General features: G+C 43.2%; 1 protein-coding gene across 1 annotated transcript in view; it reads left to right on the top strand.

Moving 5' to 3' along the window:
• SLC7A14 (solute carrier family 7 member 14) overlaps window positions 1–27,475 on the top strand; it is a 196,186-nt gene that overhangs the window by 125,602 nt on the left and 43,109 nt on the right. The window contains exon 2 of the mRNA XM_077290551.1: window positions 19,028–19,501. Within this exon, the coding sequence (XP_077146666.1) occupies window positions 19,198–19,501 (304 nt within the window). The 5' untranslated portion in view covers window positions 19,028–19,197. The remainder of the gene's footprint in view (window positions 1–19,027; window positions 19,502–27,475) is intronic.

The following is a 27,475-nucleotide window of genomic DNA, read 5'->3' on the forward strand; positions in this document are numbered from 1 at the left end:
TGACCAACAAATGGCAAAAATACCGTAATCTGTGTGTATTTTTGCCCCACTTTCCTAAAATCATCAGCTCCACAAGTGCAAGTTATAACATTACTGGATCTGTTAATAAAAAAGAAGTCACATCGCAGAAACACGCTGGAGTTTTATGTAAGCGCTGCCACGTAATGTAAAATTTGATGAATATCTGAATCCTCATTTCTGTATATTTAAATAGTCACTGTACATTCAGACAGGGCAGTTTAATCTATTTTAATCAATAATATGATAGGCAATAATTTATTTTATAAACATTGTATCTTACGCCCAACAGATCACTCCAAAGTTTCACCCATAAGGTGTCTCCCTTCTGTCTAGCTTACTTTCCACTACATGTTATGGAGTGTAATTCGTCCTTAGTAGAGGACACACCGAGGTGGACCGTAATGGGGGCAAGTCTTTGTCTTTCTGCCTCAGCTTTACTGTCTGTTAAAGGTATACAGGCAAACCATATGGAGTGGCAGGAAAATGCATATTGGAGAGTGAGGGAAAGGAAGTTCCTGCACTTACAGTTCTGACAGAATGCTGATGAAGAGGAACTACACACTCAAAAAGAGTGGATACCAAGTTGGAGAGTATAACAGTAGGGACAGGTACTGGATGCATGAACCAAAAGTTTGTTAACTTGTTGTGAGAGATGAGAGTGGCAAGACCATTCATTTCTAGTGGTTTTATATGAAATGTGACAGAGTCACTGGTGAAGTGATACGTGTCACTGTGCATGATGGTTTTAGTGGACCTCCATAGAGCGGATGAGAGGGCATCCATCGTATCTCCACCTGACAGGACCTGTGTGATGTCAGGATCATGTGATCAGTCACATGATGGAGGAGTCACGAGGTCTGAGCTAAAATGGCTGAAGGCCAGAGCCCGGTGGTAACGCTCATAGCAAGTGAGCAATTCTGCTACATACAGGTGCCGAACAAATTATGGCAGCCTATAGTCTCCCATGCCAAAAGTAAAATAAAAATGTTTTTAAAAATATTTAATAAATAAAAAAATATATAAAAGTTCAAATCACCCCCCTTTCGCCCCATTCAAATTAAAACAATAAAAAAAAAACAACATACACATATTTGATATTGCCGAGTTCAGAATAGGCCGATCTATCAATATAAAAAATAATTAACCCGATCGCTAAACTGCATAACGAGAAAAAAGTAAAAACACCAGAATTATGTTCATTAAAATGCCACCACACACAGATGTATCCAGGATATGGGATACTACAAGTGTCGCATTCCTTGTGTCAAGCCTCTCATGGCCAATAGACAATGCCAGAAGCGTCTTACCTGAACAAAGGAGAAAAAGAACTAGACTGTTGCTCAGCGGTACAAGGTGTTGTTTTCAGATGAAAGTAAATTTTGGAAATCAGTGATGATTGTGGGAGCCATGTCATCTGCTGGGGAAGGTCCACTGTGTTTTATCAAGACCAAAGTCAGCGCAGCCATCTACCATGGAATTTTGGAGCACTTCATGTTTCCCTCTACTGACAAACTTTTTGGAGATGGAATTTTCATTCTCCAGCAGGACTTCGCACCTGTCCACACTGCCAAAAGTACCAATAACTGGTTTTAAAACAACAGTATCACTGTGCTTGATTGGCCAGCAAACTCTCCTGACCTTAACCCCATAGAGCAGGGGTGGGGAACGGCCCGCGATATCATCTGCTGCAGCCCCCAGCCACTTTGCCCGTTATTGGTTGCGGGCCCTTTAATTCTGCCGAGGTGCGCACAGCGGCCGCTCTGTGGCCCTGCGCCACCCCCATCGCTCATTCAACTTATCGGCATTATAGACACTGATACAGTTGAAAGCAGTGATGGAGGAGAGAGGGTCAGACGCTCCCTCTCCCATCACTCCCCCTCTGCTTGTGACTCAGCAGGCACGCGATGACATCACTTCATCGCGCGCTGTGCTGTACCAGCAGTGGAGCTGATCAAATCAGAGCCTGGAACAGCGTGGGGAACAAGGCAGAGGGGTGAGTGTGTGTGTATGCATTATACTGTGTGTGTGAGTGCAGGGGCTTCACTATACTGTGTGGGTGTGTCTGCACTATACTGTGTATTGGGGGAACTGTACCTGCACTATACTGTGTGTTGGGGTGAGCTGCATTATACTGTGTGTTGGGGGCAGCCGCACTATACTGTGTGTTGGGGGGAGCTGCACTATACTGTGTGTGGGGGGAGCTGCCCTATACTGTGTATTAACTGCACTATACTGTGTGTGGGGGGAGCTGCACCATACTGTGTGTGGGGGCAGCTGCACTACACTATGTGTTGGGGCAGCTGCACTATACTGTGTGTTGGGGAGCTGCACTGTACTGTGTGTTTGGGGAGCTGCACTATACTGTGTGTTTGGGGAGCTGCACTATACTGTGTGTTGGGGGAGCTGCACTACACTGTCTGGGTGGATCTGCACCATACTGTGTGTGGAGGGGAGCTGCACTATACTGTGTGTGTTGGGGGCAGATGCGCTATACTGTGTGTTGGGGGGAGCTGCACTATACTGTGTGTTGGGGAGCTGCACTATACTGTGTGTTTGGGGAGCTGCACTATACTGTGTGGGGGGGAGCTGCACTACACTGTGTGTGGGTGGAGCTGCACCATACTGTGTGTAGGGGCTGCACTATACTGTGTGTTTGGGGAGCTGCACTATACTGTGTGTGGATGGAGCTGCACCATACTGTGTGTAGGGGGGCTGCACTATACTGTGTGTTGTGAGCAGCTGCACTATACTGTGTGTTGGGGGGAGCTGCACTATACTGTGTGTTTGGGGAGCTGCACTATACTGTGTATTAAGGGAGCTGCACCTGCATTATACTGTGTGTTGGGGAGCTGCACTATAATGTTTGTGGGGGGAGCTGCACTACACTGTGTGTGGGAGGGGGAGCTACACTATAATGTGTGTGGGGGGAGCTGCACTATACTGTGTGTGGGGGAGCTGCGATTTATTTAAATCTTTGAAACAATATAGTTTGTTAATTTTTAAGTTAATATTTTTATACAGCCCCCGAATGCTATTATAAAATTTCAAATGGCCCTTGGCAGAAAAAAGATTCCCCACCCCCGGCACAGAGAACCTATGAGGTATTGTCAAGAGGAAGATGAGAGACACCAGACTCAACAATGCATACGAGCTGAAGGCTGCTATCAAAGCCACCTAGGCTTCCATAACACCTCAGCAGTGCCACAGGCTGATCGCCTCCATGCACTGCCGCATTGATACAGTAATTGATGCAAAAGGAGCCCCGACTAAGTATTGAGTGCATTAACTGAACAAACATTTCAGTAGGCCAACATTTCGGATTTTAAAATCATTTTTCAAGCTGGTGTTATAAAGTATTCTAATTTACTGAGATAATGACTTTTGGGTCTTCATTGGCTGTAAGCCATAATCATCAACATTAACAGAAATAAACACTTGAAATAGATCACTGTTTGTAATGACTCTATATAATATAGAAATAAATTCACTTTTTGATGATAAATTCACTTTTTGATGATATTTTAATTTTGTGAGAAGCACTTGTATATACAGTGGCCTGTAAAAGTTTGGGCACCCCCTGGTCAAAATTACTGTTATTGTGAACAATTAAGCAAGTTGAAGATGTTGATGATGAAATGATCACTAAAAGGGCTAAAGTTAAGGAAAACACACTTCCTTTGTTTTTTAGGCAAAAAAAATATCATTTTAAAAATTCCAAAAATTAAAATGGGTCGATGCAAAGGTTTGGGCACTCTTGGAGATTTGTGTGGCCAGATAACTTGGACCAAGGCTTCAGACCTGCTGGGGTTATGGCTAGTTCACTATCATCATTAGGAAACATGGGCTGATGCAAATTTCCCAGCTTTATAAAAATCCCTGCCTCAGCAAACTGGCTGAGTTACTACTTGGACCCATTCCACTTTTTCTTTTATTTTGCCTTGTGACTAACAGGTATCCTGCTGTGAACACAAGGCACTCCAGCGGGTTTGACAGAACTCCGTCTGCATCCTGGGGGACACATATTGACGCTCACATATAATCCCCCTTACTGCCTCACATATCCCCCCCCATTCAAACTTATGGGGTTGAACATTTGTCACCATACAGGGACAAGGCATCTGCGTTCCCTTGTGCTATCCCTGCACGAAGATCCACGGTGAAATTGAAATTTTGCAGAGACAGGAACCATCTTGTGACACGAGCATTTCTCTCCTAGGCATTTCTCATCCAGACCAAGGGTGAATGATCGGTCACCAAGCGAAATGGTCGACCGAGCAAATAATAGTGTACGAACTACAAGGCCCACTTAATGGCCAGGCACTCCTTCTCCACTACGCTATAATTTTTCTCCGCCAGAGTGAGTTTCCTACTTAGGTATGTTCCTCTCCGTTCACCTCCTGCGACAGGACCGTTCCTAGGCCAATGTTAGAGGCATCCATCTGCATGACAAAGAGTTTCTGGAAGTTGGGGCTAATGAATACGGGCTGTCCACACAGCGCCAACTTCATGGATTGGTACGCTTCCTCCGCCTGAGAGTTCCACCGGACTATGACCGATTTCTCTCCCTTTAAGAAATCGGTTAGGGGTGTTGTTCTCACAGAGAAATTAGTTATAAACCTTCGGTAATCCCCAATGATGCAGAGAAACGCTCTCACCTGTTTGGTGGTAACAGGTCGGGGCCAGTTCTGTATGGCCTCGATTTTATTTATTTGGGGTTTGATAACCGGGCTTCCTCAAGCCCTATCGCTCATTTCTTGGTATTTGCCGTCAAGCCAGCGGCTCTGAACGAATCTACTACCGCTTGTACCCGGGACAAGTGGATATGCCAGTCAGTACTAAAGAAGATGATGTACTCCAAGTACACTGACCCATTCTTCTGATGGGGTTCTAGCACTTTGTCCATCAGCCTCTGGAATGTGGCTGGTGCCCCATGTAGTCCAAATGGCAAGACATAGTGGTACAGACCCTCTGGTGTTATGAAGGCTGTCTTTTCTTTTGCCGACTCTATAAGAGGCACCTTCCAATAATGCCCCAGTCGCTCGATCAGCTCGTCCACCCGGGGCATTGGATAAAGGTTGAATTTCGACACCTCATTCAACTTACGTTAATCATTACAGAACCGTAATGATCCGTCTGGCTTCGGGATCAGTACAATGGGGCTAACCCACTCACTCTGGAACTCTTCAATTACTCCTACTTGGAGCATTTGTTTTACCTCTACTTGCAATGGCTTGTCTCCAGGCCTCGGGCACATGGCATGGTTTCATTCGCACCCTTACGTGAGGCTCGGTGACAATGTCATGCTGGATCACAGAGGTACGCCCAGGTATTTCCGAGAATACACCCGTATTCTCTTGTACTAATTTCTGCACCTCTCGGAGTTGCTGTTTCGAGAGCGTATCTCCTATCTTTACCGATATCAGAGGGTACCCAGATGATATATCTAGAGTCGTATTCGTAAGCATACACTCCCAGTCCTTCCATGCTTTTAATATTGACATAATACAACTGTTCGGATTCACACTGTTTCCCTATAGAGGTGACCCCTACAACAGAAATCACTGTGGCAGGATCTTTGGGCTCTGCACCCAGAAAAATATTTGCCCTGGGAGGGTTAAATTTATTTTTCCACAGAGACCAGAAGAAGGGCAAATCCCTTCCCAGGACAGCCCCGTAAGGAACGATCTTCACTATCCCCACCACATGTTTAATCTCCCTGCAGGGCGTAACAAATGAGACCTCCACTGTTGGGTACTCGCAGAGTTCACCATGTTCACAAACAACACCCACGTTTTTCCCAGTGGGTTCAAAGCCCGAGATCTATGACCCATGCACAAGTGTCACTAGGCTTCCTGAGTCCAGGAGGGATCTTGATGTGCACCTGGCACAGATGCGGTTCACCCGCTGGGATGAACGGATCGACAGAGAAAATGGCCTGGGCATACATCGACATATGGCAAGTATACCCACAGTCCATAGCTTCAGCTGTCAGGGGGAAGTTGGCAGCCATCTATCCTGGCCCTTGGCCCTCCCTACACTTAATAGCTGCGGTATGACTGGACCTCGGTCCCAGTTTAGGGGAACCGGGTCTCTTGTCACTCTCATTCTGGGGTACCCCCTCAGTGCGGGCTCTGCCCTGATTGGCCCCTGCAGAGGGTCGTGGACCTTTCCCAGGCTCCTGGGCTGGCAGGATAATACGTGATAACAGTAGTGGAGCAGAGTCTGGTATAAAGTCCTGAGTATACCGCTCAGTCAGGCTGACCACCTGGTCTAAGGTGCGTTTTTTTGTTTTATGCAGTTATCCATTGGCAGTTGCTACTGCCTCCTTTCTGACTCTGCACCCCACCCATCAGCCCAAGGGTGTTTATAATCACCTTTAGTTCCTACAAGCTCACTTAAATGTGCAGGTTTGTAATCCAGGAGAGGCATGTTTGCTCATTCACACTGTAGATTTATAGCACAGGAGAGGCATGTTTTTAATGATAGGACCTATCAGAGAAGTGTCACCTTGTAGCAGTTGATGGGCTTACATGAACTGGACAATTTATGCACTAAGAACCTTCACTTTTGTAAGTGATATGTTTTTTACATTTTACTTTACTTTTTATTAGTTTACTCAGCAATTATGATAGATTTTGTGTTCGCATATATATTGGTCTCTACAGAATGCTGCTGCGTTCCTCCTTTTTGCAAATACTGAATAGCGGCTGCCAGAATTCTTACTAGCCGGTCGACCACCACCCTCTCCACCATCTGGTAAGGGGCTAAGGTCTCAGGCTGAAGCTATTTTTTTACCAGCTGCTGCAAGTCATATGCCTGAGACCTGGTGGGGCGAGACTCCGCAAAGGACCACTGAAACACCCGTTGGGCCCACACATATGTATTAACCCCCAGTCGGGCAAGGATCTCACCTCTCAGTTTCTCATAGTCCAGGGCATCATCCCGACTGAGGTCCAAGTAGGCCTTTTGGGCATCTCCCGTCAGGAGAGAGGGCCACCACTTCAGCCCACTGGGATATTGTCAAGCTCTTCCGCTCTGTTGTGCGCTCTAACATGGTGAGGAAAGCCACCAAATCGTCCTCAGGATTCATCTTCCTCAAGGCGTACCGAACTTTATACCAGGCCTCCGAACGGATTGTGGTCACTGGTGAGGACGTCTCTCGCAGGGCCGCAATCCCCCTATACAAATCCCACCCTACCTGGTGAAGCGGAAGACCGGGGCCTGGTACAAAAAAGTAGCAATCTACCTCCAGATTGCTACCTATAACACTTTCATACTGTACCATACTGTACAAAAAATCTCAAGGACCGCTCACTTTTCTCTAGTTCCAGGAGAAAATTGTTGAGGATCTCATATTTGAGTCAATGGCACAGGGGAAAGCCTTCGAGGCTGAGGACGTCTGGAGACTTGCAGAACACCATTTTCCTTGCCCTGTCCCTGCCACTCCAACCCAAAAGTATCCCCAAAAAAGATGCCGGGTTTGTAGGAAGCATGGTAGGCAGAGTGATTCCCGGTACTATTGCCCCACGTGCCCATCCCAATCAGGCCTTTGTATGTCCCCCTGTTTTGAGACCTACCACACATCTTGAAATTGTTAGGTTTTTTTTGTTTTTCAATAATTTATTTTTTTTGCTTAGTGGGCCCCAGTAGAATAATTTTTATGGAACAAATAATGAAGAGAATATTTTCATCAATAAATCCCATTTTACCCCATTTCACTATTCATTCCAGGAGTTGATCAATCACATACCAAACTATTATTCCAACAAATTTTCATCCACGTACCCACGTCTGTACACTCCCGAGTGTGGACCTCACAAATGTTCTTGAAAAGTCAGGTCATTTGAAAATTAATTCTAGGACTTGATTACTCACAAACATTTTTGAACATTTATCTAACTTTGGCTGTTTTTACAACTGTGTCTTGCTACACAAAACTTTTGTTTCCATTTACTGTATATACTCGAGTATAAGCTGACCTGAGTATAAGCCGAGACCCCTTATTTTGCCACAAAAAACTGGGAAAACTTATTGACTCGAGTATAAGCCTGGGTGGGAAATGCAGCAGTTATTGGTAAATTTCAAAAATAAAAATAGATACCAATAAAAGTAAAATTAATTGAGACATCAGTAGATTACGTGTTTTTGAATATCCATATTGAATCAGGAACCCCCATATAATGCTCCATACAATTCATGATGGCCCCATAAGATGCTCCATAATAAAATATGCCCCATAAAATGCTCCATAAAGTTTATGATGGGCCCCATAAGATGCTTCATAGAAAATATGTCCCATACATTGCTGCATAGGTTGATTATGGCCCCATAAGATGCTCCATAGATAATGCGCCCCATACAATGTTGCATAGATTGATTATGGCCCCATAAGATGCTCCATAGACAATGTGCCCTGTTGTGTATCCGCTTTTTGGGCTCCCCTGGTGGTTGCTGGTGGTACTGGTGACTTGTTTGCACTTTGCTTCTTCTGTTCACCTGCTTCCATCAGTGTTTGGGAGTTTCCTATTTAGCCTTGCTCTCCAGTCATTTCCTTGCCGGTCATCATTGTAACCAGAGCCTTCGGTTGCATTTTCCTGCTACTAGTCTGCTGATCAGCTAAGTGGACTTTGTCCTTTTGTTTTGTACCTTTTGTCCAGTTTGCAGTTTTTGTAATTCTCTGTAGCTGGAAGCTCTTGCGGGCTGAAATTGCCACTCCTGTGTCATGAGTTGACACAGGAGTCTTAAAGTAATTTCAGGATGGTTTTTGAAAGGGTTTTCAGTTGACCGTGAAGTCCTCTTTTGTATCCTTCTGCTATCTAGTAAGTGGACCTCTCTTTGCTAAATCTACTTTCATACTGTGTATGTCTTTTCCTCTTAATTCACCGTTATTACATGTGGGGGGCTGCTATCATCTTTTGGGGTATTTCCCTAGAGGTAAGCCAGGTCTGTTTCTTCCTCTACCAGGCGTAGTTAGTCCTCCGGCTGGCGCGTGGCATATAGGAAGCCGTAGGTATGCTCCCTGGCTACTGTTAGTTGTGTGGTAGATTTAGCTCACGGTCAACTCGAGTTTCCATCACCCGAGAGCTCGTTCGTTACTTATGTGTTTTTTACGTTCCCTTGCCATTGGGAACCATGACAGTGCCCTATGCAATGCTGCATTGATTGATTATGGCCCCATAAGATGCTCCATAGATAATGTGCCCCATACAATGCTGCATAGGTTGATTATGGCCTCATAAGATGCTCCATAGAAACATTTGCCCCATAGCCGGCTGCTGTGATAAAAAAAAAAATCACATATTCACCTCTTGTCCTGAGCAGGCCCCTGACACTTGCAATATTCGCCTGTCCGCGTTCCACTGCTATGCACGGCTGTTTCTTCCGCGTCCTCCGCAGTGATTGTTCAGGCAGAGGGCGGCGCGCGCACACTAATCTCATCATCGCGCCCTCTGACCTGAACGTCACAGGCAGAGGACGCAGAAGACACAGCGGTGCCCAGCGGTGAAACGCGGACAGTTGAATATCGCGCAATACTCACCCTCCAGTCCCTATTATACTCACCTGCTCCCGGCACGGTCCCTGGCAGCTTCTCACTGACAGGTGATCTTCGGCGCCTGCAGTCTCTTCTTGTGTTCAGCAGTCACATCGTACCTCTCATTAAAGTAATGAATATGCATCCATATTCATTACTTTAATGAGCAGTACCACGTGACCGCTGAACACAGGAAGAAGCTGCGGGCATCGGAGAAGCAGGAACGTGCAGAGACGTGCCGGGAGCAGGTAAGTATGATTTGACAGCTGCCACTCCCCCTCCCCCACCGACCCCCTGGGACAATGACTCGAGTATAAGCTGAGAGAGACACTTTCAGCCCAAATAAATGGGCTGAAAATCTCAGCTTATACTCAAGTATATACGGTATATTGCTTATATATTTATGTTGGTGATACCGGCATGATCATTTTATTGGAGGATCTCTAATAATGAGGCTGTTCCATACTTATACACTATGGGCTTTACTGTATGGTTCTCGCAGAACCCACGGTACCAGACAATACTTTATGGATTCAATAGAGAATTGGTTGTTTTCTGCATATAGCGGTTCCTACCTTGGCGGGTGGGAGCTTGCTATGGTGTACCATGTCTATTGGCACATTCTCCAGTCTCTGAAAGTGTCTGTCATTCTAGCCCTGCTGGTGTTTTTTCATCTTTGGAACAAACTTAGCTTTGCCACATACACTGTGTGCAGAATTATTAGGCAAGTTGTATTTTAGAGGATTATTTTTATTATTGATCAACAACTATGTTCTCAATAAACCCAAAAGACTCATAAATATCAAAACTTAATATTTTTGGAAGTTGGAGTGGTTTTTTTTTTAGATTTGGCTATCTTAGGAGGATATCTGTTTGTGCAGGTAACTATTACTGTGCAGAATTATTAGGCACCTTAATAAAAACCAAATATATTCCCATCTCACTTGTTTATTTTCACCAGGTAAACCAATATAAATGCACAGAATTTAGAAATAAACATTTTTGACATGCAAAAACAAAACCCCAAAAAATTAGTGACCAATATAGCCACCTTTCTTTATGATGACACTCAGCAGCCTTCCATCCATAGATTGTCAGTTGTTTGATCTGTTTACGATCAACATTGCGTGCAGCAGCCACCACAGCCTCCCAGACACTGTTCCGAGAGGTGTATTGTTTTCCGTCCCTGTAGATCTCACATTTTATGAGGGACCACAGGTTCTCTATGGGGTTCAGATCAGGTGAACAAGGGGGCCATGTCATTATTTTTTATGTTACTATTTTTTCTTCTTTGAGACCTTTACTGGCCAGCCACACTGTGGAGTAGTAGTTGGAGGCATGTGATGGAGCATTGTCCTGCATGAAAATCATGTTTTTCTTGAACGATACAGACTTCTTCCTGTACCACTGCTTGAAGAAGTTGTTTTCCAGAAACTGGCAGTAGGTCTCGGAGTTGAGCTTCACTCCATCCTCAACCCGAAAAGGTCCCACAAGTTCATCTTTGATGATACCAGCCCATACCAGTACCCCACCTCCACCTTGCTGGCGTCTGAGTCGGAGTGGAGCTCTCTGCCCTTTACTGATCCAGCCTCTGGCCCATCCATCTGGCCCATCAAGAGTCACTCTCATTTCATCAGTCCATAAAACCTTTGAAAAGTCAGTCTTAAGATATTTCTTGGCCCAGTCTTGACGTTTTATCTTATGTTTCTTGTTCAAAGGTGGTCGTTTTTCAGCCTTCCTTACCTTGGCCATGTCCCTGAGTATCGCACATCTTGTGCAAAACTGGTGGCAAATGGCATCTTGGCAGCTTCACGCTTGATTTTACTCAATTCATGGGCAGTTATTTTGCGCCTTTTTTGTCCAACACACTTCTTGCAACCCTGTTGGCTATTTGCCATAAAACACTTGATCACGCTTCAAAAGTTTGGCAATTTCAAGACTGCTGCATCCCTCTGCAAGACATCTCACAATTTGGGACTTTTCAGAGCCCATCAAATCTCTCTTCTGACCCATTTTGACTAAGGAAAGGAAGTTGCCTAATAATTAAGCACACCTTATATAGGGTTTTGATGTCATTAGACAACACCCCTCCTCATTACAGAGATGCACATCACCTGATTTACTTAATTGGTAGTTGGCTCTCAAGCCTGAACAGCTTGGAGTAGGACAACATGTATAAAAAGTATCATGTGATCAAAATACAACTTGCCTAATAATTTTGCACACAGTGTAGTTGGCTGTGTTTTCCTCCACATTTTGCGTTTCATTGCAGTACAGTTTATTCTTCCTGCTACAATATATGCAAATGCGGGACAACTGTTTTGTTAGCAAGACCAAGTTTTAAAATCAATGTGTTTTTAGCAGCATGCCTCCCTCTGTGAGTAATAATTCCTAGAAGGATTTTCTTGCTTGCTCAATGTATCTGTAAGCTTTGAATGGGTCCTGGAACTTGTTCGATTTTGCCCTAAAGACCAAATGGTATGCCATCTATTATTATAGGCAAAGCCGTGTGTCCAGTACTCACATTGGTGCCATAGTGGATATATTTCTAAACACATAAAGCTAGTTCAATAAAATTTGAGGTGTGTTCCTCAGAACATACAAAAAAAGAATAATAAAAGAGACAATAAACAAAATGCAAATTCTAAATCAACTGCATAAAAAATGGTGGTATCAAACTATTCACTACCTCCCTAGATAAATAGATTAGAGAGTATAATTTACAAAAAAGACATTCATGGAGGATTTCAGTTGCTCTTGAACCACACAGGCTCTGCAAATATGACAATCTATTTCAAAGAAATCCAAATTTGTCACATTGTGACTCTTCCTGTCTGAGCCCTGCCGTTTGTCCAAACAGAGCTTTTTGACTACATGTGGGGTATCACCTCGCTCATAAGAAGGTGGGTGACAAATTGTGGGGTCCACATTTTGTTGTAATCGCTAGCAAAAGTTAAACATTTGGGGCAAAAGCAAGATTCTTTAGAAAAAAAATGAACTTTTTCAATATGATGACCTAATGTTATCAAATTTTGTGTTGTACCTGTGGGTTCAGAAAGCTCAATATACTCCTGGATAAAATCCTTGAGGGGTGTTGTTAACAAAATGGAGTCAGTTGTGAGAGGTTTCTGCTGTTTAGGCACCTTAGGGGCCCTGCAAATGCGACATGGTGCCCGCCATCTCTTTCACCCAAATGTGTCTTCCAAAATTCAAATATTGCTCCTTTCGCCCCAAACACTGCCATTTGTCCAAACAGAGCTTTTTGACTATATGTGGGGTATCGCTAGATTTGTGTGAAAAAAATGAATTTTGTCAAATGTTATCAAATTCTGTGTCATACCTGTGGGTTCAACTTAATCAACATACCTCTGGATAAAATCTTTGAGGGGTGTAGTTTCCAAAATGGGGTCAGTTGTGTGGTGTATCTGCTGTTTTGGTACATCAGGGGCTCTCCAAACCCATCATGGAATCCGTTCTAAATTACAGCCAATTTTGAGATCCTTCCGAGCCCTGCCGTGCTCCCAAACAGTGATTTTTCCCCACACATGGGGTATCTGCGTATTCAGGAGAAATTGCACAACAAATTTTGTGGTTCATTTTCTCTTTTTACACTTGGGAAAATAAAGTAATTTGGTCTTGAAGTGAAATATTTGTGAAAAAAAGTTAAATGTTAATTTTTTAATTCTATGTTGCTTCAGTTCCTGTGAAGCACTTGAAGGATTAATAAACTTATTGAATGTGTTTTTGAGCACCTTGAGGGGAACATTTTTAGAGTGGTGTCACTTTTGGGTATTTTCTGTCATGTAGGCCCCTCAATGTGACTTTAAATGTGAAGTGGTCCCTAAAAAATGGTTTTGTAAATTTTGTTGTAAAAATGAGAAATCGCTAGTCAACGTTTAACCTCATAACTTCCTAACAAAAAAAAAATTTTGTTTCAAAAATTGTGCTGATGTAAAGTACCCATGTGGGAAATGTTATTTATGAACTATTTTGTGTAACATACAGTATCTCTGCTATTTAGGGCAAATTTCAATTTTTTACACAAATAAATGCAAGTCATATCAAAGAAATTTTACCATTATCATGAAGTACACTATTCATATAATACCCTGAGGATAGGGAATATAAAAGGGACAACACCGCACAGAATCTAGGCACAATAATAAAAAACACACATAAAAGTGTAGAGCTGATGCACTCACCAGACTGAATTTGAAGATCAGCGTATAGGCCCTGGGGGAACAATCCCAGCCAAAACCCTCTTTTGTCGGTCAGCTGCACAGCTCCTGGTCCACGAGGCAATCATCTGGTGCCGGCGCTCCCGAAGAAGGAATCATGTAATCGATTAGCTTATGTAAAAGAGTTTTTTTATTCTGCACTGCATTATGATTTAAAAAGAGAAAACACTGTAGTTTGACAATAAGTGGCTTCATCCAACAACTAATCATGAATGGAGAAAAAGATTTGGTGTTATCATTCATATTCTCTGAAAAAAGCCAAGAAAGCAAAAGTTCTGCTGGGGTATGTAAACTTTTGAGCACACCTGTATATACAGTGGGGGAAATAAGTATTTGATCCCTTGCTGATTTTTCTAGTTTGACCACTGACAAAGGCATGAACAGTCTATAATTTTAAGGGTAGGTTAATTTTAACATTGAAAGATAGAATATCAAAAATAAAATCCAGAAAATCACATTGTATAAATTATATAAATGTATTTGCATTTTGCAGTGCGAAATAAGTATTTGATCACCTACCAACCATTAAGAGTTCTGGCTCCCACAGACCAATTAGAAGCTCCTAATCAACTCGTTACCTGTATTAAAGACGGCTGTCTTACATAGTCACCTATATCAAAGACTCCTGTCCACAGACTCATTTAATCAGTCAGACTCGAACCTCTAAAACATGGGCAAGACCAAAGAGCTTTATAAGGATGTCAGGGACAAAATCATAGACCTGCAAAAAGATGGGATGGGATACAAAGCCATAAGTAAGACGCTGGGTGAGGAGACAACTGTTGGTGCAATAGTAAGAAAATGGAAGAAATACAAAATGACTGTCAATCGACATCGATCTGGGGTATCCTTGATCATGAGGAAGGTGAGAAATTAGCCTAAAACTACACAGGGGGACTTGTTAATGATCTCAAGGCAGCTGGGACCACAGTCACCAAGAAAACCATAGCTGGGACCACAGTCACCAAGAAAACCATTACACATTATGCTGTAAATGTTTAAAATCCGACAGTGTCCTCAAGGTCCCCCTGCTCAAAAAGGCACATGTGCAGGTCCATCTTAAGCTTGCCAATGAACACCTGGATGATTTTGAGTGATTGGGAGAAGTTGCTGTGGTCAGATGAGACAAAAATTGAGGTCTTTGGCATTAACTCAACTTGCTGTGTTTGGAGGAAGAGAAATGCTGCCTATGACCCAAAGAACACCGTCCCCACTGTCAAGCATGGAGGTGGAAACATTATGTTTTGGGGGTGTTTCTCTGCGGAGGGCACAGAACTACTTCACTGCATCAATGGGAGAATGGATGGAGCCATGTACCGCAAAATCCTGAGTGACAACCTCCTTCCCTCCACCAGGACATTAAAAATGGGTCGTGGCTGGGTCTTCCAGCAAGACAATGACCCAAAACATACAACCAAGGCAACAAAGGAGTGGCTCAAAAAGAAGCACATTAAGGTCATGAAGTGGCCTAGCCAGTCTCCAGAGTTTAATCTCATAGAAAACTTATGGAGGGAGTTGAAGCTCCAAGTTGCCAAGTGACAGCCTCAAAATCTTAAGGATTTAGAGCTGATCTGCAAAGAGGAATGGAACAAAATTCCTCCTGAGATGTGTGCAAACCTCATCATCAAGTACACAAAACGTCTGACTGCTGTGCTTGCCATCCATTGTTTTGCCACCAAGTATTAAGTCTTGTTTGCCAGAGGGATCAAATACTTATTTCTCACTGTAAAATGCAAATAAATTTAGATAATTGATACAATGTGATTTTCTGAATTTTATTTTTGATAGTCTATCTCTCAATGTTAAAATTAACCTACCCTTAAAGGGCCACTGTCACCCCCTCCAGCCGTTCTAAACTAAAAGAGCCACCTTGTGCAGCAGTAATGCTGCAGTCTAACAAGGTGGCTCTTTTAGTTTTTGATTCAGTTATTACCTCAATAAAGCGTTTTAAAAATTGGCCACAAATACCAGATTTTGTACCTGGAGGCGGTCCGAATCGTCCTCTATGAATCTCCCAACTGCCGTCACTCTTCTCTTCAGGGGTGATGGTCGCCGCCCCCCTGAGCGCTGTTTCTTCTTAAATCCGGCGCCTGCGCTGTGCGTGCCTGCCTGGGGCAGGCGCAGTCTTCATTGTCAGTCACAGCTCAGATGCAGGGTGCCTGACTGCGCCTGTGCGGGCAGTGCGGCCACCCTGTTGCTGAATCCCCGCCCCGCACTGTGTTATTCATTATGCACAGTGCGGGGCTGGGGTTCCTTGGCATGCGCACTGCGCTGTTTAGACGCTCCCCAGCTCAGACGCTCCCCAGCTCAGACGCTCCCCCCAGCTCAGACGCTCCCCCAGCTCAGACGCTCCCCCAGCTCAGACGCTCCCCCAGCTCAGATGCTCCCCAGCTCAGACGCTCCCCCAGCTCCCCCGCCTTCCCAGGAACCCCAGCCCCGCACTGTGCATAATGAATAACACAGTGCGGGGCGGGGATTCAGCAACAGGGTGGCCGCACTGCCCGCACAGGCGCAGTCAGGCACCCGGCATCTGAGCTGTGACTGACAATGAACACTGCGCAGGCCCCAGGCATGCACGCACAGCGCAGGCGCCGGATTTAAGAAGAAACAGCGCTCAGGGGGCGGCGACCATTGCCCCTGAAGAGAAGAGTGACGGCCGTTGGGAGATTCATAGAGGACGATTCGGACCGCCTCCAGGTACAAAATCTGGTATTTGTGGCCAATTTTTAAAACGCTTTATTGAGGTAATAACTGAATCAAAAACTAAAAGAGCCACCTTGTTAGACTGCAGCATTACTGCTGCACAAGGTGGCTCTTTTAGTTTAGAACGGCTGGAGGGGGTGACAGTGGCCCTTTAAGTTTATAGACTGTTCATGTCTTTGTCAGTGAGCAAACTTACAAAATCAGCATGGGATCAAATACTTATTTCCCCCAATGTACATACAGGTGCTTCTCACAAAATTAGAATATCATCAAAAAGTTAATTAATTTCAATTCTTCAATACAAAAAGTGAAACTCATATATTATATAGAGTCATTACAAACAGAGTGCTCTATATCAAGTGTTTATTTCAGTTAATGTTGATGATTATGGCTTACAGCCAATAAAAAACCCAAAAGTCATTATCTCAGTAAACTAGAATACTTTATAACACCAGCTTGAAAAATGATTTTAAAATCCGTAATGTTGGCCTACTGAAATGTATGTCCAGTAAATGCACTCAATACTTGGTCAGGGCTCCTTTTGCATCAATTACTGCATGAATGCGGCGTGGCATGCAGGCGATCAGCCTGAGGCACTGCTGTGGTGTTATGGAAGCGCAGTAATCTTTTCAAATGCTTTTTTCGATGTTCGGTTTATATTTGCTAAAATTCTGACTTATTGCAAAATTTGAAATAGTCTAATTGATCTGAAAAGGTGTGTATAACATTGTGCGGTCCCTCAGGACTTTGTATCCAATAAGTTTTATTTGTTTTTGGGAAAGAGAGAAAGGAAGACCAGCACATTGTCTGACACTGATTTTATTATTTTACGATTCTACATTCCAATCTGTTATACTGCTTTTTGCTACAAGAAAAATGTGTGTAATTTGAATACAAATATAACAGAATAGATTCCACATATAACATATCAATAATCTTTTACACTAACACTGCTGCTTCTACCTGCCCTGCCTCTCTGTCTCCATATTGATGGCAACTCCATTTCACAGACTACTACTGACTATTTGTTCCATGCTTTACGGATTGTCTTCCTGCCTCTTTTACTGTGCTGTAATGTCCTTTCACTAGCATAAAACCTACCATATATGTGCTGCAGAAAAAAAAACTGAAAATACATAAATCTGTTTCATCAGGCTGAAATTTCTACCATAAAATTTTCTATGTAAATTTACCACAAAAACTGTACAAAATTTTGGTTGTTATTGCAGTTGAGCCAAATGCACTATGATATGCAAATTTGTTTGTCAGAGCTGGTAATGCTACAGTCATCATCTTTGTTCATCATTAGTCAGTAGATATTAACATTACTATTAGTACTAGAGGTAATTAGTGTGGTGGGGAGACTGTAAGTGAATTGCACGTATAACTATTATTTATAGCCCTTGTATTGTAGGTGTTGTCAGAAGCTCAAAAAGCCTATTGTTTATGATAAGTACGGTATATTGAGAGTGCATGGGATAGAGTAGGTGAGAGCTGGGATAGCAACATACAATGTACCAGACACTAAGCTCCTGATAGTGAGATTTAGCCAAAGAAGGGGAGAGGCTCAATAGTCCATATCGGGAAAGCTGCTTTTAGGTTGGAGGATCCTAAAAAAAAAGCAAAAATGCTTTTATATCTATGGAGCAAATTTAGTCATTCTCTAAATCTGTATAACTTATGTATACTGTTCATTGCTTTCTCCCACCCAGGAGATATAACTTACTTAAAAGGAACTTGTCATCTCCCGAAACTCTATTAACTTGCAGATATGGGGTTAATCTGCAGGTTAATAGTGTTAAAAAGCCGTTTGGCGGCCACACTGAAAGACTGGCTATTGGGAGGAAATTAATTGAAGTCCTCCCTCAGAGCCTCAGGCTTTCAGTCATAGAGGCGTGGCCTCAGTCACTGGCAGCACTGACTGACAGCCAGCTGAGTACTGATGCAAGGTTGAGTCAGCTGTCAGTCATTGCCAGGGTGCGGTTTCATCCGCCACTTACTATGTACTGAGCAGTGACTGAGGCCGCACAGCTTTAGAGCTTAATAGTGATTTTTTTACTTGACAGATTCCCTTTAAAGAGGTATTCTATAGTTTGGAAATTATACCCTATCTATGGGATAGGGATTAACTTCACGATGGCATGGAGTTCGACCTCTGTAATGGAGAACAGAAGAGCCCAATGTGAATGCAGTAATGATCATTCACTGCTGCTCCATTCATTCTTATGGGATTGCTGAAGACAGCTGAGTGAAGCGATTGGCTGTCTGTCTCCGCAAGTCTCATAAATATGATTGCAGCAGCCATGTGTACTATCGACCACCGTTCCCTTCACATGTGGCTTTTCAGAGCGCTGATTCTCGAGGTCGGTTAGCATCTCAGTGGTCGGACCTTCAGCGATCAGGAAGTTATCCTCTATTCTATGGGTATGAGATAAAGGGGAATTCTCAAATTTGGAAATTAAGATACTTTTTAATGTGCATGAAATATTAAAGTGCTAATTCTAACCACAGTATTGTATTGTTTTTTTTACAGATTTATTAATATGTTGATCATTGTAAAAACAACATATGTTGTATCATGAGCTACTGTCTTGATACAAGCCACATACAACTCAACTAAAATCCGATAACTGAATGGTGAGAAAAACTGCAGTGATCTGCGTTTTAGCATTCTACACACTTTTTGCAAGAGGACATTAAATCATGAGTGGTTTCCTTTCTTACCTGGATCCGAGAAGGATCCCTTGGGGTGCCACGTGGCATGCAATCAATGCAAGAATTTTACGCACCAAACCAGTAGAGTCCATGCTAGAAGGAACAGCAGGAACTTCATCTCATGGAACTAAACTGGCACGAGTACTGACTACAGTGGACCTTGTTTCACTCGGTGTGGGCAGCTGTGTTGGCACTGGGATGTATGTTGTCTCTGGACTGGTCGCAAAGGAAATGGCAGGACCAGGAGTCATTGTGTCCTTCATAATTGCAGCAGTGGCATCCATATTATCTGGTGAGTGTGTCCTCTTATTTCATGTTTTTATACTAAAAATATTGTTTTTGATGTAGCAAATTTAGGAAAAATTGCTGTATAAAGTCCAATTATGCTACATATGCTACATAATGCACATGTAATTGCACATTAATTATGCTACGTACTGCACGTAATTACACATTATACCATATAGATGTATCATGTATTTATTAAAATCAGTTGTAATCCCTGAAGTTACAATCATTTTAGGTTACTATTGAAGTGGCAGTTATGCACTTTTATAACCAAAGGGCACATTTTATACTTAAAGGCATTCACCAAGGAGTGGGGAATTCAAAAACCATACTGACGAAACCCTCTGAGCTAGACCCCAATTGTCAGCGTCTTCCATCAACTACCAGCCACTTAAGAGGATTTGTCATTAGATTTCCCAATACGAACTGCATAGATCAATAGCTTAGTACTTACTTTAATAATCTACGCCAAACTCATGCTTTATGAACTGACCACACTAAGACCCCAATTCATCAAGACCGGTAATTTTCTCTCTGGCCTTGATGAGGGGGCATGTAGGAGTCAGACACTTCTGATTCATTAAGAGGAGCATGTGTCCTAATGAATCAGGAGCATCTAACAAGTGGCGTCCTGCTCCGTGCTCCACACATGGAGTCTTACTCCAGTCCACTGCAGAAATTAAGATTTCCAGTCCCTGTTTGAAAATCTCCCACAAATTCCTCAATTTTACATTGATTAACACTAGAGATGAGCAAACTCAATCTTCAATGCTCAGCATTCTTACCAGACCGTTATTGTCTGTCGCTGAACATGGACTTTCCCCGGAAGTCCATTTTAGTGTTGCAATGTTTGGAGTTGCAGGGGACGTCTGTTGTAGAGAAAGAAAGAGAGAAGGAGAGAGAGAAAAAGAGAAAGAGGGGGAAAGTTCGGGACTTGATTGTTTTCATTGGGGTTTGGGTTCTGGTTTAAGTTTGCGTACAGTTATGGTACCTGAACTGAAATTTTGAATAAAGTTTGGGTCGGGTACCAGAACCCAAATTTCCATGGGTCTGCTCATCCCTAATTAACAGCTTAATGAGTATCTATCACCAGATTATTGCTACACCTTCTGAGAGCAGCATTATGAATAGGCACAGAACCTGATTCCAGCAATGTACCACATACTAGGCTGTTTGTTGCAGATTTGATAAATTCACTGTGCAGAGAAGAGTGACCAAGGTTACTAAGGGAAATGGGTGGACTGCAATACCAAGACAGGTTATGAAACTTGGTGTTGTTCTATTTGTTAAAAATCAAGGCTTAGGGGCAATCTTACTAGAATTCACAAATATTTGGCGGGACTGTACTGAGATCTTTTTAATGATTTTTATATACCTAGGCCTGAGACCATGCGAGAGGGCACCCTCTATTTCTAAAGGAAAGAAGATTTAATTATAATCACAGCGGTAGATTCTTTACTGTATGAGCAGTCAGTCTATGTAACTCTTTGACACATGATATTACAATGGTTGATTCACTTCAACCAAGAGGACTGGATGCCTTTCTTGATATAATATTACAGGTTATGGGTGCTAGATTCTGTGACATTGGTCCAGGAACTTAGCTTGATTGCCATATGTGGAGTCGGGAAGGAATTTTTCCCTTAATATACAGCTATTAGTGTCTGCCCCAAGGGTATTTTATCTTCCTCTGGATCAACATGTTAGCCTATATGTTGAACTTGATGGACTTATGTCTACCTTCAACCTTAAACTATAGCTATAGCTGTTTTTTTCTGCCATAAATCTACAAGTACTCTGAATGTATAACCTCGCCCACATCATTGATTAACTGTTTTCTATGTACACTGTGCATAAGCAGAAAGCTGCCAATCAGTAGTGGAGGGCGGGGTTATACAGAGCTCATACTCTGAGGACTGCTTGGCACCAGGTTTCCTAGTCCTCTAGTGAGATTCTCCTGCTGATAAAATTGTGATTTTATCAAAACTACAGCAAACAGCTCAGTAAGTAACACATAACTGAAATTAGGGTTTCTCTACCTATTTAATGCTGATCTCATATTAGGTGGTATTAGCCTAGTGACAGATACCCTTTAAACACAATTCATCGTCAATTTTGCACATTTATTGTCTGTTTTTTTTTTATTGCACCTCATTCTAATTTTAATTTGCGCCTTTGTTAAAGTTTATTTAATTTGTGCCTTTATTAATCCCTTCCTGACTGCTCTGCGGGAGCTGTGTTCCTGCAAACAGCAGTTTATAGCTGAGCGCCACGGCGATCGGATGCGGGTGTCAGCTCTGTGTGAGAACTGACTCTCTGCAGCAACGCCCACAATCGGTGCTAGCACCAATCGCAGGCATTTAACCCCTCTGATGCCACTGTCAGCAGTAAGGCTACGTTCACATTTGCGTTGTGCGCCGCAGCGTCGGCGCCGCAACGCACAACGCCAACAAAAACGCAGCAAAACGCATGCACAACGCTGTGTTTTGCGCAGCATGCGTCCTTTTTTTCATTGATTTTGGACGCAGCAAAAATGCAACTTGCTGCGTCCTCTGCGCCCGGACGCGGGCGCCGCAGGGACGCATGCGGCGCAAAACGCAAGTGCGACGCATGTCCATGTGCCCCCATGTTAAATATAGGGGCGCATGACGCATGCGGCGACGCCGCGGCGCCGACCGCAAATGTGAACGTAGCCTTACAGCAACATAGAGGAGCATCACGCAAGGATGTGATCGCGTTGTCCTGATGGTCTCCATGGACACCCCCGGCCGCAAGATAGCTGCGAGGTCCTTCAGGGAAGGTGGCTTGTCAGTGGCTGCAGAGATCAGGACCTGAGACGCCTCCTTCCCTGCCTGTCAGACACTGGTGTGCTGTTCTGCAGTGCAGACACATTGTAGAACATCAGATCAATGATCTGATGCTATACAGTGTACAAATATTTTTTCTTAAAAATCCCTAAATAAAGAACAAAAAAGAAGCAAATAGTTTTCCAATAAATACATTTATTTATGTAAATAAAAAAATAAAATAAAAGTACACATACTTGGTATCGCCGTGTCTGTAACGACACGCTCTATAAAACTGTCACACTAGTTAACCCCTTCAGTGAACACCCAAAAAAATAATATAGAAAACGAGAAAAAAACAATCCTTTATCAACATACCATCCAACAAAAAGTGCAATAAAACGCGATAAAAAAGATGAATATAAATAAAAATAGTACATCTTGTCCTGCAAAAAAACAAGCCGCCATACAGCTCCATCAGCGGAAAAATAAAAAAAAGTTATAGCTCTCAGAATAAAGGTGAGACCCCAGAGAACATGATTCGGGTTAGTTTTTACTGCCCCCAGTGTTGCAATCACTGTTATTCACAGAATAACAGTGCCCGCAAAAAAAAGTCCAATTTTACCACTAACATGAAGTACAATATGTCACCAAAAAAACATTCTCAGAATCAGTGGGAGCCATTGAAGCGTTCCAGAGTTATAACCACATAAAGTGACAGTGGTCAGAATTGTAAAAATTGGCTTGGTCATTAAGTACAAAATTGGCTGTGTCACTACGGGGTTAATTTACCTAGCCAAAGGTAACATTTTAATTTTGACCAGAGAACACCTTTAACTGCTATTTGTCCATATTAAAATCCATATAGAGCACTATATACAATCTTCTTAACCATAGACAATATACTGTATATGATTAAAGATGATTTGTCATTAAGTAAAAAGTTGTCATTTCTTGTTATTTTATTCCTTCTGCTCCCCTGATCATTGTTTTTTTATTTTGTTTTAATCCTCCATACAATTACAGGTCAGAACTTTTTATTTAGGCCATTAATAATCATAATAATAACATTTTTATTTATATAACCCCAATATATCCCGCAACACTTTACAATAAAGTGGAAACATGTACAGATGATAAAGACATTTGTTAAGGGGCCGTGGCTCACAGGATTCTCTTGGACATGTGTTTAGGCTGCTTTGCATTATTACCCTGTGAGCCACACCCATTTGGAAAACATGAAAATTAGCACCAAATAAAGAGACCCTTATCTCCGGAGCAATATGGTGGATTTAATTAAAAAAACGGGATACTTAGAGGCGAAGCGGTAATACAATAAGAGCAAAAACTGGCCACTTTTGACCAAGTGAAAGGTCTTCCTTTAGGCAGCTCGTTGACTGATGTACCATTTGGTACCCTGCATAAAATTTAATATGGAGAAAAAAAATATTTTTTACTTGAACTGACCAAGTGTTGGAACTTTTTGCTTAATTGGACTTTGCTATCTAAACCCAATCTCACGGTAAGGCCGGAGTCACACTAGTGTAAAATGCGGATGAGTGCTACACTCCCTGACAGAAGTTATGTCGCTTATCCATGTGGAGCTCCCCCATAGGGCAGTGGGGTACTTGGTATCGGGTCCTTCGGTTCTCAAGGGGGATGTCACGGTGGCTGACCCGGTTCGGGGCCCTCGGGGGGTCCGTTGAGATAAGGGAAAAGTCTTTAAAGGGATAATGTTCGTGACGCCACCTGTGGTATTCGGTCAGGGTGACCGATGCTGCTTAGGGGTCCGCTGGGGTGATGTTATGGCAGCTAGATGGTATACCTTCCCACAGGTGAAGTGTGTCCCCAGGGCTTCCCAGTGTGTAAGATGGTGGATGGTGAGAGGCGCAGGTTGGTGAGAGGCGCAGTGAAGAACGAGGACACAAGGTTGGAGTCTCTTTACCTTTACTGAAGGCTTCAGCATCCACAGTCCAGAGGACCAGATCACAGGGTAGGTAGAGTCCGGCCGGTTTGAAGGCAAATCCAGAGTCCCCTTATCCAGGTGGAAATCAGTAGCCTTCCTCTAGCGCCTGGGTGTTGTAGTACCTTACTGCTGAGCCTCTCATAAGGTCCTCAGAACTGTTGTATATGTTCTAGATGTTATGTCTCTCTCTGTCCCCCAGATGGATAGGAACAAACCTGTATGACTGATGGCCTGAGGCTTTTTACAGGGACTCTAGCACGCCCCGGCCCCCACAAGTTGCCACCGTGCCTCCTGGGTATAGGGCGGATCAGTAACTTGGAATTAGCTGTCCTGCCGGTCTCTGGAGCGAGGCATAGAGAGTGCTGCTCCCTCGGTGTTCCGGCTACCGGATCCTGTGCATCAGAAGGAGGCAGCCTTTGCAGGACAGAACTCCTTCTGGTTTCCTCTCCCTTTGCTATGACTTCGTTTCTCACCCTCTACAATACAATTCGCTGTTCGTGTCTCTTTCTTAGGATGCTGCCGCATGTGGGGCAGGCGCAGCTCCTTGGCCTTCTGTCCCACCCCTGTCAGGGACCATCTCTGCCAGCAACTATTCGATGTTCCTCCTTCCTCTCTGTCTGCCTGACAGGAACTGACTAACTTCCTATCCAGGCCACCAGTTTTACTTAATTGTGAAGAGTGCCCTAATAAATAGGAGCATAGCTCCCCCTGGTGGACTGGAGTGTGAAGTGTGTTGCATGGTTTGTGATACCTGGTAAGAAGATCTCTTTTATTGCCTTCAAACGTAACATCACTCCCCCCCAGAGGAGAATGATATTACTGCAATGACCAGGACCCTGGGGCGCTGCACATGTTATGTAAATAAAAGCTTATAACCTGACGTTAAATTCATCCATTGGTTGTGTAAATTATTCTTTCGAAAGCTGAAACCCTCCGAAATGTGGTTTAGGTTAAGAAAATGAATTGGCATCAATGCAGACATATTGATCAGTTAATGGACACAGACTGGTCAGATTTTGGCAAGACAAAAGTTTTGTCGCCCACAGAAAGTAATGTGATATTCAAACAAATAATTAACTTAAAATACAAATATATGTTGCATAACATTGGTGAATGAAGTTGTGGTGCTATTAGAGTCATATTTAATATTTTGTGTGACTTCCATGAGCTTGAAGGACTGCATCCTTGCGGTTCAACAATGGATTCATACAATTTATTAATGAAGTCATCAGGAATAGCAAAGAATACAGTCTTACATGCCTCCCAGAGTTCATCTAGATTCTTTGGTTTTGTCTTCCAAGCTTCCTCTTTCACCCTACCCCAAACATGCTCAATGATGTCCATGTCTGGTGACTGGGCTGGCCAGTCCTTGAGCACCTTGATCTTTTTTACCTGGAGGAACTTTGTTGTAGAGATGGATGTATGAGATGGAGTACCATCGTGCTGCAGAATTTGACCCCTTTTATGATTTGGAATATAAGAGGTAGCTAATACTTCTTGATATTTTAGGGTGTATTTTGGATCCATACGGGCTCCAGTAGGTTTCCTGCAGTATTTGCGGCGGCTGTGGTGTAATTCTACTGAAGATTCATCAGAGAAATCCACCTTCTGCCACTTTTCCAGCATCCATCTGTTTAGCACGCTGTGGGACTTTGCAAATGCCACACGTTTTTTTATTTGCCTTTTGTTTAGTGCTGGCTTCTGGGCACTGATTCGACCATGGAGGCCATTTCAAGACAGAATCCTACAAACTGTTCTAGTTGACACAGGGACTTGAGGTGACCAGGCCTGTTGGAGCTCTGCTGCAGTGGAAGAGGGACTTGCTTTGGATTTTCTCACCAACAAAAGTCTCTCCTGAGCAGATGTCTTGCGGGGCCTGCCGGACCTGGGCTTGTCAAATACATCTCCAGTCTCTTCAAATTTTTTTTTATTTCTTTGTACTTGATGCTGAGACACATTAAAGGTGCCAGTCACCTCTGCAGTGGATCTGGTCTTCAGCCTCTTGATAATCCAGCCTTTGGTTGCAGGGTGGATTTTTGGCATGTTGTCAGAGCTCAAGTTGCAGTTCAAGTGAAGGTCTGGGGTGCTGAGTTTCTTTTTATGCACACACACTAATTAACCGATCATTTACTGAGCACAGGTGAGGATGTAAACTAGGATTGGATGCATTATATAGCCAGCCGACAAAACTTTTGTCTTGCCAAAATCTGACCATTCTGTGTCCATTAATTGATCAATATTTCTGCATTGATGCCAATTTATTTTCTTAACCTAAACCACATTTCCGAGGGTTTCAGCTTTCAAAAGTTATTTAATTTAAGTAATTTATACAACCAATGGATGAATTTAACGTCAGGTTATAAGCTTTTATTTACATAACATGGATAAGCGACATAACTTCTGTCAGGGAGTATATGTGAGAAAACATCGCATAGCACTCGGGCCAGTGTTAATCTATGGGGCAACTCCCATCATCGCATTGCAAACGCATTACACACGGATGACCATATGGAGAACACTCCTGCGACTCTCGGCCGAGAAAATCGGACCGATTTTTCATACGTTAAGTGTGACCCCGGCCTAAAGGTCTGTGCACAGGCAGCAATTAAAAGAATGAGCAACGGGTGAGCTGACTAAAAGGCCTCATTCAGACAAAAGAGATTTTTCTCTTGTACAAAAACATGTTCCAATTTTCATCAGTATCTGATCATTGTTTCAGTTTTTACCATCATTGTTTCATCATATTTTCTCATGAAAAAAAAAAATCCCAAGCTTCGTCTTCCCATTGCATCTAAAAACGTACAGCACAGACTGCACACAGGGGCGTAACAATTGGAGTCACAGAGGGTGCGAAAGGGCCAATGCAAGTTCCTATTCCACTACCTGGAATTGCGCCCTTGGATGCACATTCAGCTGAAATGTATTGCAGCACAGAGACCCACCGGCTCGCCGCAGCACTATACACACCAATCAAAGGCCAGCAGCTGACGTCTGCGTGCCTGTCACGGGCTGTGCTGTACATTCTAGTAATGTCATATGCGGCCCATTGCTGGCACGCTGGAGTCAGCTAAGAGCCTGCGATGGAAGAGGACACTGCACGTCATGAGTGGAGGAAAATAAGAAGAATCCTTTTTTTTTTTTTTTTTAAAATGTGTTGGACTAGAGCGAAGGATATTATTACCGGAAGGGGCCTAGAATGAGGAAGATTATACCAGAAAGGAGCTCA

Source organism: Ranitomeya variabilis, chromosome 2 (assembly GCF_051348905.1).
Source record: "Ranitomeya variabilis isolate aRanVar5 chromosome 2, aRanVar5.hap1, whole genome shotgun sequence".
In the NCBI taxonomy this organism is placed as follows: Eukaryota; Metazoa; Chordata; class Amphibia; order Anura; family Dendrobatidae; genus Ranitomeya; species Ranitomeya variabilis.